Below are 21,257 nucleotides of genomic sequence, written 5' to 3'. Positions count from 1 at the left end.
TAAGGAATATTCTTCATTTGATTCTTTTCTAAGTCATTTCTTGGGCACTGGTTTTGATTGAATTTTTCACCTCTAGTAATAGGTACCTAAGCAAAGCTGCATATTAAATCTCTCCAAGATATGATCAATATATCCTTTCTGAGACAATCCTAATAATCCTTGAGATCTATCCCTGAATATCTCAATGCCAATAACATAGGCTGCCTCATTCATATCAACTATTTTAAAGTTCTTATTGAGAAATATCTTGATTTCGTGCAATAAACCAAGATCACTACTAGCAAGTAAAATATCATCCATATATAAGACCAATATAATAAACTTGCTCCCACTTACCTTCAGATATATACACTGATCAATAGTGTTTTCCTTAAATCCGAATGAAGTAATGGTATTATGAAATTTTATATAGCATTGTCTGGAAGCTTGTTTAAGGTCATAAATGGATTTCTTAAGTTTACAAGTCCAATTTTCTTTTCCCTTTTCAATGAATCATTCAGGTTGTTCCATATATATTTCATCATCCAGATCCTCATTCAGAAATGCTGTTTTCACGTCCATCTGATGCGACTCAATATCATAATGAGCTACTAATACCATGACGATTCTTAATGAGTCCTTTCTTGAAACTAGAGAAAAAGTCTCATTATAGTCGATGTCTTTCTTCTGAGAAAAACCTTTTCCCTTTTCAATGAATCATTCAGGTTGTTCCATATATATTTCATCATCCAGATCCTCATTCAGAAATGCTGTTTTCACGTCCATCTGATGCGACTCAATATCATAATGAGCTACTAATACCATGACGATTCTTAATGAGTCCTTTCTTGAAACTAGAGAAAAAGTCTCATTATAGTCGATGTCTTTCTTCTGAGAAAAACCTTTGGCCACAAGTCTGGCTTTATATCGTTCGATATTGCCTGTTGAGTCGCATTTTGTCTTAAAGACCCATTTACAACCAACTCTTTTACAATTATTGGGCAATTCAACGAGATCCCAGACATCGACCATTGATTTTAACTCTTCTTCCATTGCATCATGCTATTTTTCAAAATCGTTACTTTCTATGGTTTATGAAAACGATAAGGGATCTCTTTTTATTCTTATATCATAATCTGATTCTTGTAGATATACCACATAATCATCAGAAATGACATGTTTTCTTTTCCTTTGAAATCCAAATTTGTCAATTGTGATTGTTATTTGTCAATTATGATTGTTCTACAAGATCATCAACGGCGACATCAATATCATGTGAGAGTTCTTCGATGTTATTTTTTGTTATTCACCCTTATCAATACTCTCATTGATTTGAGGAACAAAAATCTCTTGAATAGAAGATGATATGAGAAAATTAACTTGAATCTCCTTGATATCAAAATTAATCCTTCAAGATTTTTCACTTGATTTCGACGAGCTCTAAGAATTTTACATTACTAGATTCTACTATCCTCATAGTCTATGAACAATTTGTTTAGAGCTCATCAACAGTCTCCAAGCTTAACGACAGCAACACCTCGCTGTCTAGAGGACCTGAACTTTCACATCAGAGTAATCATTAGACCCAAACCAAGATTTTGATAATACACCTCCTGCAAGTGCATTTTGACCTAATGACACTTATGACTAAGCAAATTGAAAGATAATTTTAGAAAATGAAAGAAATAAAATCTAAATAAGTCTGCAAGAAAGGGATATCACTAAACTCAAAATACGTCCATGCATAAAATTTCAAAACAAATGCCTATTTTAACACTCTAGAACATTTTTCCTTTAGTTATTCTCAAGAAAATTATGGTTTGATTTTGATTAATAGCTGAATAATTACTAATGTAAACATCAAACGGCTTCTACTATGTACATGATTTTATTTTGATCAATAGGCGTATACTTCCTGCACATGTATCTGATAGGTAAGGTGCGTCGATACAGTAACTATTTACACTGTACATTGTTTGTTCTAGAATGTTAGCTCAAGTTTTATATACATGGCATTTTATATTACAATGCATCCATGGTTACACTGACTGCTCTGACTTCAACATGCTGTCCTTTGCTTTGAGGGTGCACAAGAACAGTAGCCTCGGCCTTCTCCATTGATTGCACATTGTTACCGCAAGACACTGATAATGAGCCCACCATAGGTGGAAGATCAGCTGGTTTATTATCTTCGTCGGCAACGGTTGATATGATCTCCCATTCTTCCTTCAGAGCAGCTACCTGCATGCTTTTCTCTGTATGCCTCTCGATCTCGAATGCTGTGGGCAAAATTACATAATCATTGAGAGCATTGTAGAAAGGATCTGGCTCTCCTGCCTTCAGCCAGTGCTTCAATATTCTGAAAACATGTCGGTCGCATATTATTCCTCGATGATCAGCAGGAACTCCAACTCTTGCTGCTGCATTGAGCCCATCGGCCTGCAAGATAGCAGCACTCATGATCAGATTTTACCAAATAATCATATCTGTATTGTCACATAGTAAGCAAAAATAAGTCTGGTCCCAGTATCTGGTTTCAGCATAGTGCATCAATTTGACATTCTAGCATTTGCTTGATTTTTGCATACAAATAGGAATTCATGTCACAATGGCATTCAAAAGTTCAGTGCTCATATGACACAGAAAAATAAAATTATTATGTATAATAAGTTTATTTATGCAACTACAGTAGAAACTGGGCATTTATGCCTGCATAAAATCGTATATCTTCGTCTCCAAAGCTACCTTGCAATCATCCTGCCGTTGTTTGTATAATGTTTTATGCTATTTGCTTGTATCATATTTCATGACACAATAAAATAGTCATGCAATTTGTGATGATTATTAAAAATACAACTTGCCATACCTTTGCTGATTCGGCAGGAACTGTTCCATCACCATTAACGCAAATATACTTAGGCTGCAAATGATAAAATGAGACTTATAATGATTTTTCATACTGTTAGTTGCAGTAATATAACAAAAATTGTAAATAAGGTAGCTTAAGGAACAAATAAAACCCATATACTTCAAAAGTGTCTAAAAAGATCAACCACATGGACATGATACGAATGAGTTAGAACAGATACTCAAATAATGTGATGAATGGGTAAGATGTGTTTAAATCAAGGTAGCGGGCAATCCGCTCGATATAACGCTTGATTGCAGCGAGGCTGAGGGAGAAGCGTCAAAGAAGGAAGAAGAAGGAGAGGGCATACGAAGAACAGGGAGAAGAAAAGGGAGAATCGGGAAAACCTCGACGCGAACTTGTTTTCGTGCCCTTTCTCGATCCCAATCCGACGCCGCCCTCCCTCGACGATCTCGATCCAAGAGGTAACGGCAAGGAGAGTCATAAAGAGGAGGATTTGGAGGCGCGGGGATCAAGGGAAGAGGCGGTCTCCTTCATCGCCTCATTTGTGATTATGTAGCCGTCTTCTTCGCTGCGTTCTTCGTCGAAGGCTTTAGGACTTCTGGTTGACATATACTATAGCTTTGCTCACTCAATGCCATTGTAAGTTTAATTTGTTCCAGTTGTTGTAACTCATCATGTAAATGGACTTTATGCTTAACTTTTACATATGTTATGATTTACAGTTGCACTCTCATTATCTGGCAAAAGAATTATATAATGAATGTTTTCTTTCTGGAAACATCTTTGATTTGGCATGCATCAATTATATTGCTTTCATCTGCCTGAGCACATTTCTCCTCTTTGAATCAAACAGACTCCAATATACAAGGATAACAAGTTCTATCCCATCTTGATCATGAGATTCATATAGTTGCTGGTGTAGTTTGGGTTTCTGTATTGCTATTTTGACTTCAAAATCTCACAAATTCACCTTGTCTCCATCACTTCAAAATAATTTCTTGCTCTTGTTAAAAATCAATCAGCTGGCAGTGTTGTTTCTTCATGGATAACTTCTAAGTTTTGCATTATTGTTTAAATCAAGGTTTGAAATTTCGTATCGTACCAGTGTATTGAGCTTTGCTCGGTATGGTACGGTATGTTGTATCGAGCGGTATGCCAAGACATATCGAGTGGTACGCCTAAATATATATATAATTAATATATTAAAAAAATAAAAAATCAATATATAAAAAATATTTAAAAAAGGCGTATGTAGCCTCAACGACGATGCCTCCTCTTCTCCTTGTTGCCTCGTCTGCAGCATTCGGCAAAGACGTCGAAGGCCGTAGACGTCTCTAGCTTTTGGCGAAGAACGTGGTGAAGGCCGCAGACGTTGGCTGGGCGATGCAACCACCTCTGACAGAGGTGCAACCGCCTGAGCTCGGTCTCCGAGCTCTGGCTGGGCGATGCAACCGCCCTAGTCAGGCGGTGGCACTACCTGAGCTCGGTCTTCGAGCTCTGGCAGGAGGTGCAACGCCCCTGACAGGAGGTGGCACCGCCCAGAGGCTTAGTCTTCGAGCTCTACCAGGCGGTGCAACCGCCCCAGTTCGGCGGTGCAACCGCTAGACCCCGGAATTCCGGGAATTGATAGTTTTGAGCTCAAAATTTAAATTGGGTTGGAGCCTATAAATACCCCACCCTTTCAGCAATGAAAGGGCAACAAAAAAAAACACCGAAATCCTGATCTTATTCTGTGATTTTTAGAGCTCAAAAGTATTGTAAAGGCCAAAAGTTCTTTTCCCTCTTTTCTTCCAAGTTCTGATCTTTCAAGAGAGGAGAGAAAATTCTGTAAGGGTTGTCTCCTAAGCCCGTCAAAATGAGTGAAACTGTAAAAGGGTGGTTGGCTTGGATGTGGTAGCCGTTTCTCAGGCTCCCTCTCCGGAATCGAACCCTAATTCTCCGTCACCCGTCACCACCATGGTAGGCCCCTATCCTACCATCGAAAGTTGATAGGGCAGAAATTTGAATGATGCGTCGCCGGCACGAGGGCCGTGCGATCCGTCGAGTTATCATGAATCATCGGAGCAGCGAGCAAAGCCCGCGTCAGCCTTTTATCTAATAAATGCATCCCTTCCGGAAGTCGGGGTTTGTTGCACGTATTAGCTCTAGAATTACTACGGTTATCCGAGTAGCACGTACCATCAAACAAACTATAACTGATTTAATGAGCCATTCGCAGTTTCACAGTCTGAAATAGTTCATACTTACACATGCATGGCTTAATCTTTGAGACAAGCATATGACTACTGGCAGGATCAACCAGGTAGCACGTCCTCTACGACGCCAAGCCCAACATGCCGACCCATTACCACAAGGGAAAGGGGGGCAACGATGGGAAGGCCGTCATCCGTCAAAGGGCGACTAAGAAAGCCAACCGATCATGTGCCAAGAGTCCGAAGACCCATGGTACATTCTTATCCACTGCATCCAAGAGCACTCACGTGAACACTGGAGCCACTCGAAACGAGAGGTCTGAGACATGCCATCGTTCGAGGAGACACAAGGTGCACGGACATCGACACTCCTCACGGATAAGTATTGGTAAATGGCTATGAATGGACAAATTTGCTGAACACATAATGATGGATGAAGATCAGCATCATGAGGATGAGCACAGCATATTAATTATGTGAAATCCAAGTTAAAAGAGATGAATGTGAAGTAACCAGCAGGGTAGAGAAAGGCAGCATATTCATAGCAGCAGACGATGCTGTTAGAATACAACACAATGTAGAATCGTAGATGACCATCTTTATTACAAGAAATTGACAAGCGCATGACAAACATATTCTACTAAAATGTTTCAAACTTGACAGAGGAATGACAAACATATCAAGGGGAGGAAAGCTGAAATAAAATGGATATGTGAAAGGGGTAAAACCTAATGATCCAATGATTGTTATTCCTAAGAGGTATACATTAACAGTGACCTCAAAATAAGGTTAGTCGGAAAGCATTTTAAGAATTAAAGTGAACCATTGAGTTGTAAAGACATTTACACACGATAATACAGAGTGTCCAAATTTAAGGGAACGAAAGGCACATATAGCTAGCCCAAGATAAGGTTTCACAAAACAGGACCTTAAAGCTAATAAATGTGTCTACAGTATAGGATATTCTATGAAGCTGAAGGACAAGTCTAAATGATTTTAGCCATATATTTATTGGCTGAAGTGAGTATCATAACTGTCATCTATTTTATCGAGCTGCATGCATTATAGCAGATATTTACATAGGGACTTCTTTCTCTTTTACTTTCTTTTTTGTTTTTGCTTTTTTTATAAACGATTCGACTTGCAGTTGGTGATAATATATGAATCACCACCAAGGACTAGCAAATTCCTCACCCAAGAACTTTCTCATGCACAAGTCATTTGAAACTAAACATACACCTTATATGGGTCTTGATATACTCTCATCCTCTTAAGCCTGGTTTATTTTCAAAAGAAAGTAAAGTCACAAACATCATTATTAGTGCAAGGTCATCTTCAAAATTCTGTTGCTATAACTCATGATGAAACAGAAATTGTAACTTTTAGTTCCTAGATTCTACAAGTAGTTGAGATCTTTACATGAACACATTAATTTTGGACTAAACATGTCACGACTTGGCCCGAGGGAAAACTGACCCATTAATTCGATCAATTTAAACAACTGGCCCAAAAATACTTAAACTCAAATTAGTAGTAGGTTCATTTAGTCCTATACACAATCACACACTTATTCTCCAACTTCCAGTGCAGGACTAGATGGGGATGTCATAACTTTAACATCCTTGTCAAAGCCCAAGGTCCAACTCATAACTTGAAATTATAATTATTACATGGTTCATAAGGTGGCGGGTTCACCTCATGATATGCCACCTCCAGCCCCACCATCAAGAGCTATTTCCTAGTAGGGTAAATCCGATATGATACTATTTGTCATAATCCAACCCAATGAGAAACCAACCCATAACTTGATGAACCTAAACCATGCAAATGCTTAACCTCCGATTAACAACAATAAGCTCATCTAGCCCTATATACAATCACATCCATCCTCCCACTTCCAATGTGGGACTAGATTCGGGTGCCAGGAAACGTATTATCAAAAGATGCCATGCAAGCAAAATCTATTAAACATGGATACTTTGAATTGCTTGCCATATCCATGTTTGCAACAAATATTTGTTAAATACAAAAATTATAGGATACTTTTGGATAGTATCAAATACTTTTTGACATACGTACTTATGTTCTAGTGAAATAGCTAAGTGATACATCAAGGGCACTTCATTCATGGATGTAATATGGGAAAAGCTTAACTGTTCTTGAATGATTATCTTGTGATCAGTCAAAACGATTATATAACAAATTTATGTAATACTAGATTGAAATAATCGAACATCATATATGATTAATGAAATTAAAATAATGCTCTTGATTCATTTACGTTATTATTATCAACGTACTGCATCAATATCCATGCAACTGGATCAGCATGCAGGAGAAGCTTTTCAGTCAGTTAAGTGTTTCAGCCAAACTAGACAAAATGGCTATGTTTTCAGTCAAAACATACAAAAATCTCACTGGTAATGATTTAGTCACTGAATTGATCTAATCCTTCTATGTTGGCTCACTGTGCAACATGGGCAAAATGGTGATGCCCATACCCTCTGTTTGCTCAGTCTTCCTCCATAGTTCACAATATCTGTGCTCAGACTCTCATGTAGACTCCAAGAATCTCATCTCCAAATTCAATTTTCTTTTCTACCAAACTTGCATAAGCTGCTACCAACAATATCTAATTCCACATGTTAATTGCATAGACCCCTGTTGTAATTTCATTAATTTCAAAATACTCTAGTTATTTTGTACAGCATATCTTATTTAAAATTGTGCATCATTGTTGAAATTTTTTTTATCACTTAAAAACATTTGTCCTTAATTTCATGAAGCAAAAAAAATTAGTTACTCTGCACAAACTATTGACAACCTCATGGTTATTGATTTCAGGTTAAATTGTGAATTAACATTCCGTAAGAGAAAATAACCTGTGCTGAAACAAGTTGCTCTGTGTCTGAAATTGGTGATTCCTGATTCCCATAACTGCAAGCAGAGCATAATATCAGTAACTTAAAGATGATGGTTAAGAAAACACACTTCCAGAATTTCCCATAAAAGTAGCTCCTGTGGCAGCAAGCTTATACTATTGTTGTAAGCATGGAGTATATGGTTATTATATACTGCCAATCTGCCATAATATCCAGAAAAAGACTAACTTCAATATTGTTTTACAGAAAAGAAACATAGAATATGTATTTTGTTTTTTTCACTGATTTTTATGCATATATAATCAAGATTGAGCATGATTTGTCTTAACACTATTATATATTTACTTAGATGAGTCTCGATTTAGCCTCATTATATATTCACTTAAAATTCAGCTCAATTCTGAAAATAGTTATGGTTATAACCTATGTCAAGCCTTTGTTCCTCAAAATTGCTTCTTACAAAGCTTAATTAGTTACTCAATCAGTCTCAATTGCAAGATGAATATCTGAAACAGGAGAATAATTCCAGGTCTAACAATTTCAAACACAACAAGAGAATAATTCTGGGGCTCTGTTGAGCATGCTAAGACCCTTGGTTTAGGATCTTATGTCTAGTACATGCAACTAGATGGTACATATTTCAATTCCCAAGTTGGACTGTGACAAGTAGAAATTATAATTAGCAAAATCTAAAAACCAATCAATTAGGCTGGCAAAGTTAAGTTGTATATCCAAAATACAAACCCTAAAACTTGAAACAAGAAGTCTAAACAACATGCGAAAAATCAAGGAATGTTAACAGGATATGAGAGAGCATACCAGATGCTATGTGGTGTGTCATTATGAATCCCATATATATTGTAAAATTTTACTGCTTCCGGAAGCTTAGCACGAGATAAAATTTCATGAGTTTCATTGGCCCATTTCAGAATTTCTAAATTCAACGGTAAAGGAACCTGCATGCTTCCATAAGCAACCTGCTAAACCCAAGGTCAAAATCAGAATCTATAAGTGAATAAAGAAAGAACCTAATTACTCATATAAATGTCACTGACTTTGTATGGTATCGTAGAATTATTTTCTAGACTAGAAGTTATAAATTTCTTCTTACATCTATAACTTTGTGAAATAAATTTATCTTTCTATAAAATCAGTTAACATCTGTTATTTAATTAAACTAGAAGCTTATTATAAGTTTTCTTGTTTGGTTCAGTTTGTTAACAAAGAGAAGAGAATCTCTACCGAGTTAATTGCAACTTACTCTCTGGCGGTTTCATATTTCACATTCTTTTCAATTTTTTTCTTCATTAGGTAATGGTAAAAGAAAGAAATTTTATTTAAAGGGCTCAAAGAGAAATCAATTGTGCCCGGTTCTCTTCACCTCTTTCTAATTTTCTCCCACTTGTTGCATTAAAACAGGAGAATCCAATTCTCTCCATCCAATAAAGCTGTGAAGGAATTTAGTTGACAGGTACTGCATCATAATCTGAGCGATCAGTCATGCCTTACCGTATTTTTTGCAAGAGCCTCGTTCATCAAAGTTATAGCTTCTAGAGGCTCATATGACTCCAGCAGAATACTGGATTTTCCAGAACCATCATGCTTCTGTCTCCACATTTGCAAAAGAGGAACATCTTCCCAACAAAAGTTGGGACAGGCCATCAACTCATAAATGGATGGGCATTCAATAAGCTGAAACAGAAGGCACATTAGCTCATAAAATCCAACCTAACTTCTCAAATCTACTTAAAATTAGTTTGTAGTACAGGAGAATAACATAACATATGATTGCATTCATACAGACTTACACCTAATGATTTATACATTATCTACCTACAATATACTAGAAAAGTACAATGAATAATAAAATCAAGACTAAAAACCAAGAATAACATCCCAACAAAACTGATCAGATAATATTAAAAGTAAAACTACAGGAGAAGACCATATAGATGATATAGAGTGAAAAGACCATTTATATCAATATTTGATAATAATAATAATAATAATTTACAAACAAAAAGCAATTCAACCACTATCAGTAGCAAATGAAAAAATGAACTTTTGCAGCGGGTGCTGTTTCTATGCATTTCAATTTCGCATCTCGAATTATGGTGAAAATTTATATACATATGCACAAATGCTGCATCTCAAGCCAAGAATAGTTGCACAACACTTTTTATTTCTTTCTCCAATAAAATGCTGAGTCCGGCAGAACTGAAGGGTATACAATGAAGGTATTGTCTTTGTTCTAATTGACAATAAGAATAAGAGAATCATGATCAATGATCTCGGTTAGAATGCTTTTATGATTCTTAATTTTGTAAATTATGAACGTATAAGTTACAAAATTCAATTATTTTCATAAGATGATTTTTAGTCCTACTCTGATGTCACACTGAGTCCTAATTCAGCTACAGTATGGTCTGTAGAGGTTGTATGGACATTATGATTCAAAATATAGGAATCACACACAATTGTTAAAAGATTAAAAGGAATTATAGGTGCCGATATACTTCTTGTCTGGTGAAAACCAGGTACAGTGACCTTACTGGGCAAAACAGTCCTACAGTAGACTTGACAAAACAAAATCATCCACTGCACATACTGATCAGTTTTCAGCTGCTAAATACCGATCCATAACAACCAGTTCAGATGATATTTTAAACCTTAGTCTCTACCATCAGTTTTTAAACTTTATCCAACTAATATTAATTGACACTGATCCTTGTACAGATTTTTAATCTTATACCATAATGCCAACATAATACAACTCAGTCAAGGCTGCATCGTCCAACAGATGCAGCACAATGTTCACTGCTACATTGTAAAACTAAATGACCAGCAAAGAAAGACCAAACTGCCTTTTTTGAATGCACATACTGTTAGGCATTTAATTCTGACTTTTAGGTTCAATTGGCATCCAAATTTGATTTAATTAGCCAAAGGTTTCGTTAAAAATCACGTATTAAAGGAGAAGCTAAATTGTCCTTTAAGCAATAAAAATTCATAATTACAGAGAGAACATACCAGAGAGATGTTGCCTCTAATCAACAATTCAAATATAAATGATGATAAACTAATCCAAGGAACAAAGACGAGGCAGAGTTAAATGATTAAAGGAATAAAGAAATGGAGTGGGAAAATATACCAGTTGTTGCATGCTCCATTTGGTGATGAAAAAGTTTCCCTCCCACCCTTCCACGAAGGACATACCATTCAAGAGACCAGTTGTTATATATCCAGGTGCACCTGTCCATACAATAAATGAAGTATACCTAAATATACTCATAAATTTGTGCAACAATGATGTCGATTAAACAAAAGCTGTTAGTGCCTTGATCAATAAGGCATGAGGAACTCCTTAAACCAAGTAACATGATAGTTCTGATGAAATGAAAAATATGCTGGAAAGAGTTGTATTACTAGAGTTTCATTCTTGAAAGAGCATAAGATAGTCCGCTACATTATGTTTACAACTAGATGAAAGCTTCTTTTCAAAGAATCTGATAATCGTGCAAGTTACATGAGCATTGGGTTCTTGTCATGTCAGACATTATAACACTCTGACATCATAACAACCACAGTAAGAATATTCTCTAAATAATTTTGGTTGCATAGTGTAATTTATTTTAACCTAGAACAGTGCCACAGACAGAAGTTCTCATTGAACTCACAACAATTTTTAATCATTTACCCTTTTGTCCATATTATAAGGACTAAATTAGATATTTTATGTCACTGCAACAGAACTCAAAAGCTATCCAGCACTTGCGGTGAAAAAAGATGATCATTTTAGGACTAATGACAAAAGGGCAGCCACCATCATACGCAATAAATATAGCTGGTTTCCCAAAGTTTAAATATGATTCACAGTGAACATATCAAGTTTTTGGGATACATCACATCCCTTCGTTTTTGAGGCACCTCCCTTGCTTAAAATCTTGAATATCCCTTTGAGGTAAGGATAATACATGAACACAATCTTTTTCCAACCATAGATGAGATCTTAAAATTGTGTTCCTTGCACAAAGTCTCCTATCTAATCAGATCCACTTTTGTCAATAATCATATTGGATATGATTGGTTTACATCTCAAATAGAACTACAACAGATTATAAACAAACGAAAATTAAGGAATGCACCAATACTCTTAGTGATACTCTGCCACTTACAAGCACTAACTCATCTATTCCATAAGACAATCATCAGATATCACCAGCATAGGGCAATTATTATAATACAAATAGCCTAAAAACCCAATAACTTGCAGTTCCAAGCCCTAACAACAATCCGTGATGCATACATCCAAGTTATATCCACACAGAAATGCACCATCATTATGTCTTTCTGACCATTGTGGTATCACAATTTCTTCAACTTAAATCCCTATCATACTAGGAATACTGTAATACATATTGCATAACATATAACCCAAAAATCCTCTTTTCAAATTCCAACGTGTGACATCCAAAAGAACAAACCCTACCCATGTTGCTCGTCTCAGGATGCATTAGTCTACACGAAGGGGTCCATATGGCAGTTAAGCTACCATTTCTCAAGGTCTAGGTAATTTATCAACCAGAAAACGCTTTGGAGAGGATCTTACCAACGAATCATTCATATGGACAATCATTATTTCCTCATCTCTTGACATAAGACTACTAGAATTTTCTTTGCTTTCTATTTAGTCTGATGTTCAAGTTCACACTATTTCAGTCAAGGCATCTACAGGTTCAGTTTGCCTTGGGACTCGCAAATTCAACAAGAAAAGGTACTAAAATAACTTCTTAACTGAAGGCTAAATCTTAGGACTCTGGTCATTTCCAAGGCAATCCGTTGACAGGAACTTGAAGAAATCAACAATGAGATCCATAACACTGAAGGGAGTCAACGAGAATCAACCAGCATTTGACATCATTTTTCAATAAAGTAGTTGTTAGGTTAAGGATCATGCCTATCAGGTTATACTTGCACTTCTTATAGCTGCTCTGCTGCAAATTCAGACTAAAAACAATGCAGCCACAAAATTTATATTAGAACATAATAGATCAGAATATGGGAAATTCTTCACAGGCCTTATCATGTCCATGCCTCATTTATACAGGCCCAAAACACAAGAAGAATAATGACACAACATGTGGTAATAACTTCCTGAAGGAGGTAAAGGAAAGGGTCCAGCATCTTTTCTAAACTATCTAAAGAGGAAGATGTCCAAGGTTTGCTCTCACCATTTTACTAGGATCTCCTGTATAGGATGGGTCATTGCATGCGACATAATTATCTAAGCATCCAACAAGAAGAAAGCACCAAGTATTATTTACTTTCAAATCCTATGCTACTAAAAACTCAAGATATGAGCAGTAGAGATAATCATTCAAGTAATAAAATACAAAAATATAGTGCTTGGCCATGACAGAATACTCAAATTGTCTTGCAAGTTTGAAGTCTTTTCTGAACTACACTTTTCCTTTATACAGGAAACATGAACAAGGAGCAATTAGAAAAGATATCTTCTCACGTATTAACGATAAAGCAAATCTAACTAGAAAAGGTTAAATAGTTGGTCAAATAGATACTTCAAGAAGAAAAACAGTCATCATTCTCAATAACTACTAGTTCCTTTATCGCAGATAACCTCAAATGGTACACTTCAACTTCCACAAATAGTCTAGTTTCTAATGTAAGCACTAAGACCACAGAGTTCAGAATTCATCTATGTTTTCCCAGTCAAAGTAAAGCAGAATTTACAAATATGCTAAGGAATTGTACCTTGAAATGGTGCAGCAATTGCAATCCAGCTCTTCACATATTTCTCAAAAATCTAAGAAATGTCACATAATTGTAATTTGTAAATAATAGAATCTCTAAATAATTGCCACAAAGAGTAAAGGGGAAAAAGCTTATTTGCACAATAGAAGAATTACAAGGACTGTTGGCTTAATAGCAAAGAGTATTCTTACATCACTGTGAAGGCACATGAAACACTTCACAAGCAGCCCTCCCATTGAGTGGGTTATAATATTCATCTTCTTTCCACCGGATGACACATATACCGATTCTAGCTTTGCAGATAACCTATCTAGAGTTTCTTGAAGCCTGAAAGAAAAGTATGTGAAAATGTTAATAGCTATAATCCCCATAGTAGAATCAAGTAAATCAAATTTCCAAGATAAAATGGCAATTATTAGATCAGATTTTTTTTCCTTGGAAAGCTATCATGCTGGTGAAGTGATTTATTTTCATTGTTTCCAGTGCATCCCATAACTAAAGTTAGTTGGGTTTCCTCATATTTGGTATTGGGTAAACACTTTCTTTTTGTGAAACAGCCCATAGAGCCCAGAAATATGAGCAGTACTTATGTAATCACAATTCTTTTTTGCCTCCTGGTAGATATGACACGGATGGAGTTATTATACATGGCATTTCCAACCTTTCAAATTTATGATTAGGATGCTCCAAGACTATTAAATTTCTTATCAATAACCATAAGTATACTGCAGCCTGGTCGAACTTAAGAAACAAAAGAGTCTCTACTAAAATGTTCTTTGCAACCAGGACTATGATTTGAAAGTCAGGATCCTGACTTATATGACACACTGTTCAATTAGTGGGTACCTGTGCTGATGAAGAAAACATATCCTCATTATCTTGATCAAGTTCCAAGAAGCAAGAAAGGAAGAATACATAAGCAAGAATGAAAAAGACTAAAGCAAGTGATAGTGGAGCAGAACCATGAGAACATGCCAAAAAGAACAGTAAAGGTTGCAAACTAAAGATAAGAGGAAGCAAGATAAATAGGCATCCGTATAATGATGGTACAAAAGGAAAAATTTTGAAACCAAGAGGAAAAAATGGCCAATATCGGGCAATAACTAAGAGAAGGTGTTGCACAGAAAAATTGAAGAATGGAAGGTTTGGCAAGTCAAATGGTACATGATGCTTTGTCTTCTTTGGACAGCTGACATAAAGATCAGAAAGAAAGGAGTTGAATCTGAACATAATCTGGAGTGTGCCAGAATTGCCTCTAGGATGACCCCTCCAAACAAAACCACCTTCAACGTTCAACTTACATCAGGAGGAACCTAAATTTAGCCAAGGCAAGGAAAAAGTGGAACATAACTAGGAATCATGGAAAGGGCTATACTTAAGAGGGAGGGAAGATGTCTGCTAATGGAAATGAGGTTTCAAGCAACTTTCATCGACGAGATGTCCCCGTCGATGAAGACCTAGATAAAGTATAGCAAGATCAGTGGATGACCTTTCACACAAGGGAGGTAGGGATGATTAAGCTATAAAACAAAAGCATAATTCTCCTCATTCACTAGGTCCCTAGCAAATTGTGTCCCATACTGAGGATGCCCAAAAGTGACATGAACCTTCTTCATGCACTTATGACAAGAAAAGGCACCAAGACCCAAGCATTTACAGTAAACATTATATGAGGGTTGTATGCAGCAAAAGATTAAGTTTATCATAATCTCAAAGGATATGACTAAAACAAGAATTGATCCTATTAAGCCTCTTTGAGACCTTATTCCATTATTTATCACATCGACATGACATAAGGATGAGGGATTTCGTCATTATTTAATAATGATACTGTTATTCAAATCCCATCTCTATGTTCGGATTGATGGAAGAGCTATTTTGCATCCCTATTCCCTCGTCACAGAACAAAATGCATATTACATACTACTAGCAAAGACCAAGAAATATAATCTCGAGCACTTACAAAACAATTTACTCAATCATAGTAATATTCACAAAAAAATATTTCAGGTAAGCAGCTGCTATCATGGTTTAGTATAGCCATTGTATTACATTCATAGAAGATGCTACAGCAACATGATGGGTGAATAATTTTCTAAATTGCTTGTGGTGGATTATATGGTAGACAAAATAAACAAGGTTTTAAGAAACAGCCAATGCAAAGTCTCGGTCAGCTTATGGATGGTACAATACCTGGACACGATACAGTATCCTTCAGTTGCTGATGGTAAAAAAAAAAATGAAGCAATGATATATGTCAGTCAAACTGGTAGATTGTTAGTGGGGCATACCAGTCTTCATGGATCATATTTGACCCCATGCATATAACTGCTATTTCAATTACAATATAGTTCTAACCCCATTTTATTCACTGAAATGATTTGGAACAACTTGACGACTTTGGGTCTTGGATTTCCCCTAATTCAATACTATTGCTTGAGAAATTAAAGAAAATAGATATAGCAGTCCTATAACATAATGTGAATATAATGTGATTGTCCACATCTGTATCACCATTTAATGTCATCTATTATCATTGATGTTTCGCATAAGATTCAATCTTTTTTTTTTCCTCATGTGATGTGTGAAATAGTGGCGTGATGGGATAATTAAACTATTAACTTTGTTTGGCCTAAATCACTAGCCAAAATGTTTTATCTGAAGTTGACAGTACTACACCCATCAGACACTTATAAGCTAATCTTATTATTGTCTACTTCCGATGTGGGATTAATCAAGGTGTTACAAACTATCCAACTTAAGGATTTAGCGTCCTCGTCAAAGCCTGGTACAACCCAGATCAAACCCTAGCATAGTGCATGAGTTATAGCCCAATGGTGGCTCCACACCATGACTTGTCCATGCCCCTCGCCACGCCCAACACTAGGTTAGCTTTAATACCAATTGTCACGATCCGACCTGATAGGATAACTAGTCTATTAACTTCGTTTGGCCCAAACCACTGGCCAAGATGCTTAGGCTGAAATTGACAGTAGTACACTCATCAGACGCTTATAAGCTCATTTTTGTCTTACCCACTTTCGATGTAAGACTAATCAAGGTGTTGCATAGGTTTTTTAAATTTTATTGTAAAAAGAAGCTCTTCGTTAAAGACTACAAATATTGATCGATCACTATTTAATGTCTTAGTCATTATGCTATCCACATAAACTCACTATTGTTATCTATTTCATTTTACTGGTGCCATAAACAAATACATTCAATAACTAAGAAAATCTATTGCGAGTGAATACAGGAAAAACTACAGAGTTTCCATGTCTTATATTGCTGCATAATGAATATCATAGAAGTAAAGATTATACAACATGCAAAAAACACCTAAACCATGTAGTAACCTAGTGTAAATTCCCATTTAACTTTCCATGTGGACATGCATGAATACATACATGCATATGCTAATGTCTATGCATACATATATAAGTTTGTAACTATGTGCTTCTATATTTACAAATATACTTTTGTATACTTTACATAGGTATATATATACAAATATGCATGTAGGTGCAGAAGCATATACTTACGTATGTATATGTCAATAGATATATGAAGTCAAGTCTGATATATAGAAATCAGCAAATACATTTTCACGAGAATGTTCCAAGAGAACTTCAGAATATAAATGGAAAAACACACTTAAGGCAAGTTGTTTGTAAAGCAATTTCTGAGTCACTTGTGAATGGAAAAGCATATTTGAGAAGGGTTGTTTAAAAAGCAACTTCTGCGTGGCTGACCTATTACTCTGTCGAAAATCATATCCAAACCCAAAAAGGGTTGTGCCCTCTTGGTAACCCCACGTTATCATCTGCTCTATCATGTCATGATAATAGCAAACCCCATCCCGTCCCACAATCTACAATACATAAAAAATTTAAATTGATTACACAACCAGAACAACATATATATATATATATATATATATATAGGGAGGAGAAAGGAAGCTGATGTCACATTCTCAGCTTATAGCTTATGAAATAAAAGCTGCAAGTCTTAAAGAAGAGACACTCAAATACCATGTCTGGGTCCAAACAATCAATTGCATATAGTCCATATCTATCTTCAGGAACCATAATTCTTGATTTTTCATCAAGTGAAATTGTCTTCCCTGCACATTGGAAATCAATTACATATTGCTTAGTTCACCAGTAAAAAAATGTGCTTGTAATAACTAGAAATGATTGTGTTTATGTTGCAAGTTTTAACCATTGTAATGCCTAAAACGATATTGATTCAGCTCCACAAAGGACACCAGAATAAGATTCAAGCTGCATATAGCCAGAGAATTACTTGGTCCACCCTAACAAAGTCTATCATAACTGGATCATACCATGCCAAGCAAGATAATGTATGTGCATGGATGAACACCTGCAGATAGACAAAATTTGTACAAAATCTGTACAACTACATTATAGATGGCTTCTGTAGTCAGAAAAATATGGTAAAGCACAACTAATAGGAAGAGAACATGGCATTTTTCCTCCAGTTGCACCTGTAAAGAGTAGTAGCCCACAAACTGGGTGGACCGTACGATCTGAAACTTACCAGCTTGCTTCAAAAGTGGCATGCAGATTGCCTCCTACTATCAGATTCAGACTGAGGCTCACCATCCAATTTGGATCAAAAACTGTAAGCCAGTTTTAATTATTAAAGAGAACAGGTACCTGATGGTGAGCCTACCAACTAGAACCCATGTCTTTTAAAAAATATATTTATTTCAACTTTTGATAGCTTTTTTTTTCTTGTTTCCTCCCTCCCTCCTCCCTATCACCCTTCCTTTCTTTGATATGCTCTCCCCTCCAAACTTGACCACTTGCTAGTATCATGCTCAGCATGGACTGGTGATGCTAAAAATGTTAAGTTCCAATACATGTAGAACATCACACTGTCTTCCCAAACTGGCTTAGTCATGCCGCATGAAGTACCAAGATAACTAAAGAAATTTAAAAAGGTAGTTGTTACCCGGAAAAGAAAAGAAACTAAACAAGCAACATCATTGTGCATATTCTTTTAACTTTTTATTGTTTTTGACAGTGCCTTGATGAGGCAACAATGTCACTTTCTAAAATATTGGATGAATAAAAATGGATATGCCATCATATTATTTGCATTAAAATATTGGATAACTAAAAACAAATGATCAACATAATTTTCCAGCATTTAGAAACTTTAGAACTTTCTTATTTCAAATTACTGCATTCAAAAACAGAAAAGTTCCCAATGATTCTAGCATCATGACCAAGGCCTATATTTCTGGACTTCAATTCAAGCAAATAAAACATAGAAAACATCTGCAAATTTTACTTTCCATCATCACTCTTAGTCCTTGACTCCTTGATACTCAACTTATTCACATTGTTTTAAGCAAGTTTGGTTCTCATGGTTCCTCGAAGAACTAGTCATCAATTTACTAAAATTAGCATGAGAAATAATTCAAGAAATACCAAACAACTACCAGGTCTTTTAACATGTAGGAGAACATTTTCAACCTAACCAGATAGCAAACTCACAATAAAGAGATTTTCTGTGAGTAAAAGATTCAGAATTGAACCACATGAAGTAAGAGAAAGAAAATTTCCCCCTTCATATCATAGGTGTCCAAGAAAACAATAATAATTCTAGAAATGCATTCCAAGCTGCCTGAACAAATCACTTTTTCAAAATCAATTTAGCAGTTTTCAGTGAGAGTATAGCAACAGGTCTTATGTCCTCCGCAACATACAAGTTGGCAAAACTATGAAAACAACTAGCTTATCCTTCTCCTTTTTATTTGGATAATTGGAGATTGGTAAAGCCAAGTACATAAATTAATTTGACCAAAACGAAACTACTAATGTATTTATTCTTCGTCAAAGTAATGTTCTCTATACATTTTAGGGTTTGTCAATCATGTCTTGAATTATCAAACTTAAAGAAAACAAGAACAAAGACCTCTCGGACCATAAGATTACTACAGTTGCGATCTTAATCGAGAGATGGGGAGAGCAAAACTTTACCAGTGGCGGGATCAAATTGCGACCAGACCTTCGCCCGGAACTCATGATCGGCACCAAGAATCCGCACCCACACCCGTTCCTCCTTACCATTATCATCAACGGCGTTCAGTATCGACCCGGCGATCCCGGGAACCAGCAGCACGGGATCAAGATTAGGGTCCACGAGCGGCTGCTGCTTCTTGACCAACCTCAAGCACAACTCAATCGACCGTATCAGGTCCTCCAGCACCGCCATCCGCGGAGAGACCAGACGAACCAGATCAACCTGAAAGGAGGGCGAGAACCCAAGAGGAAATCAATCGATCTGGAAGAGCTAATCCAGAACGGGGGATCGATCTGGTAGCGCTAACAAGAGGTCGGAGTCGATTTCCCAAAAATCCGGGCTGTGAAATGGGGGTGATGTTAGGGTTTCGTGAAAGGGTAGAGATGGGGGAGACGGGGAGGAAGGACTGCAATAAAGGCTTCGTTCTCCCTCCCGGTGAGAGGGCGAAGGAAGAAAGGGGTCGCGTGATTATCAATTTATCGACTTATCGATTTGATCTGAGCCGTTGGATCGGTGGCCGTCGGTTAGTCCTCGTTGATTAAGATCGTTATACGGTCCCCTAAACAACGGTCCTAATCCGAGAGGTGCGGGAACTTTCAGTATCTTCACCGAAAAGGGAAACGATAAACAGGGGGGCCAGATGGGTGATAGGGAGGTGACCGTAGACAACTTTGGTCACGCCAACGATTGGTTTAGGATGCGTCGGGAGATACCAAGAGAGGGGACGTACGGTGAAATAATCGTACGGAATGAATATAGTGTCTAAATAAGAATGAATAGATGTTATGAATGAATGGTCTTTTGCGCAATCTTTATGTAAGGATGCTTAATTATAGAGATGTTTGAAAGTTAAATTAAGCTGATTACCGATTATATCTAAATAATTAATTAAAATTCAACCGTATATCCATTAATTTTTTTATAAAAAAAGTGACGAATTCCCTTAAAATATGTTGTTGTTCGATTTACCATAATTTGACGAATAAAATAATGTCATCATCTAATCATAATTAAATTGTGATAGTATTTAGTATTTCTGTCATTATCAATTATCCATTTAGGTTTAGCATTGACCTACCATTTTATATGTATTTATTTAATTAAAGCTTAAAGATGTTATTGAATACGGAACTCTTCACCGTTGGATAAGTCATATGGAATCCTTGTTTTTCAGGGAAAAAATTTGTTTAAGAATTTTAGAATAATTTTCTTGTAGATTACCTAAACATTGCCGATTCTATGAGGATTACTAAGATTTTAGATATTATTTGCATAACAGATTCTGGATTATTAGTGATATTCAAAGTAACACTAATTAAGTCTTTAACCTCTCTAATTCGGTCTAAGATTTTTGAACTATAAATAATGGTTTGCTATGTGTCGCTTTCCCTTTACCAATCAACTCCAAAGGACAACGATCAAAGAAAACAAAACGAAGTTGGGAAACAGTTGAATGTCCAAATAAACTTACCTAATTAGTATTGACCAAAGCAATATCAATCTTAC

General features: G+C 36.2%; 1 protein-coding gene across 1 annotated transcript; it reads right to left on the bottom strand.

The window, feature by feature from the left end:
• Positions 1-1,833: 1,833 nt before the first annotated feature.
• Positions 1,834-20,206, bottom strand: LOC135585651 (lecithin-cholesterol acyltransferase-like 4). Its single transcript, XM_009385414.3, has 11 exons — positions 19,709-20,206; positions 17,729-17,820; positions 17,450-17,568; positions 13,889-14,024; positions 13,698-13,749; positions 11,077-11,177; positions 9,435-9,617; positions 8,745-8,902; positions 7,926-7,980; positions 2,846-2,899; positions 1,834-2,418 (listed from the first exon to the last, which is right to left on the bottom strand). Exons 1-11 carry the CDS (start codon positions 19,941-19,943, stop codon positions 2,002-2,004), a joined length of 1,602 nt encoding a protein of 533 aa, XP_009383689.2. The 5' UTR covers positions 19,944-20,206; the 3' UTR covers positions 1,834-2,001.
• Between the last annotated feature and the right edge of the window lie 1,051 nt (positions 20,207-21,257).

Source organism: Musa acuminata, chromosome BXJ1-11, assembly GCF_036884655.1.
Source record: "Musa acuminata AAA Group cultivar baxijiao chromosome BXJ1-11, Cavendish_Baxijiao_AAA, whole genome shotgun sequence".
NCBI classification, from domain to species: domain Eukaryota; kingdom Viridiplantae; phylum Streptophyta; class Magnoliopsida; order Zingiberales; family Musaceae; genus Musa; species Musa acuminata.
This window is presented reverse-complemented; position numbering and strand designations above follow the sequence as displayed.

Excerpts from the sequence above, each read along its gene's own strand:
- LOC135585651 (XM_009385414.3), bottom strand. The coding sequence starts at position 19,943 with ATGGCGGTGCTGGAGGACCTGATACGGTCGATTGAGTTGTGCTTGAGG. Across the intron at positions 17,569-17,728 it reads ATTGTTTGGACCCAGACATG|ATTGTGGGACGGGATGGGGT; the intron begins GTATTTGAGTGT and ends TATGTATTGTAG. Across the intron at positions 2,419-2,845 it reads TTCCTGCCGAATCAGCAAAG|GCCGATGGGCTCAATGCAGC; the intron begins GTATGGCAAGTT and ends GCTATCTTGCAG.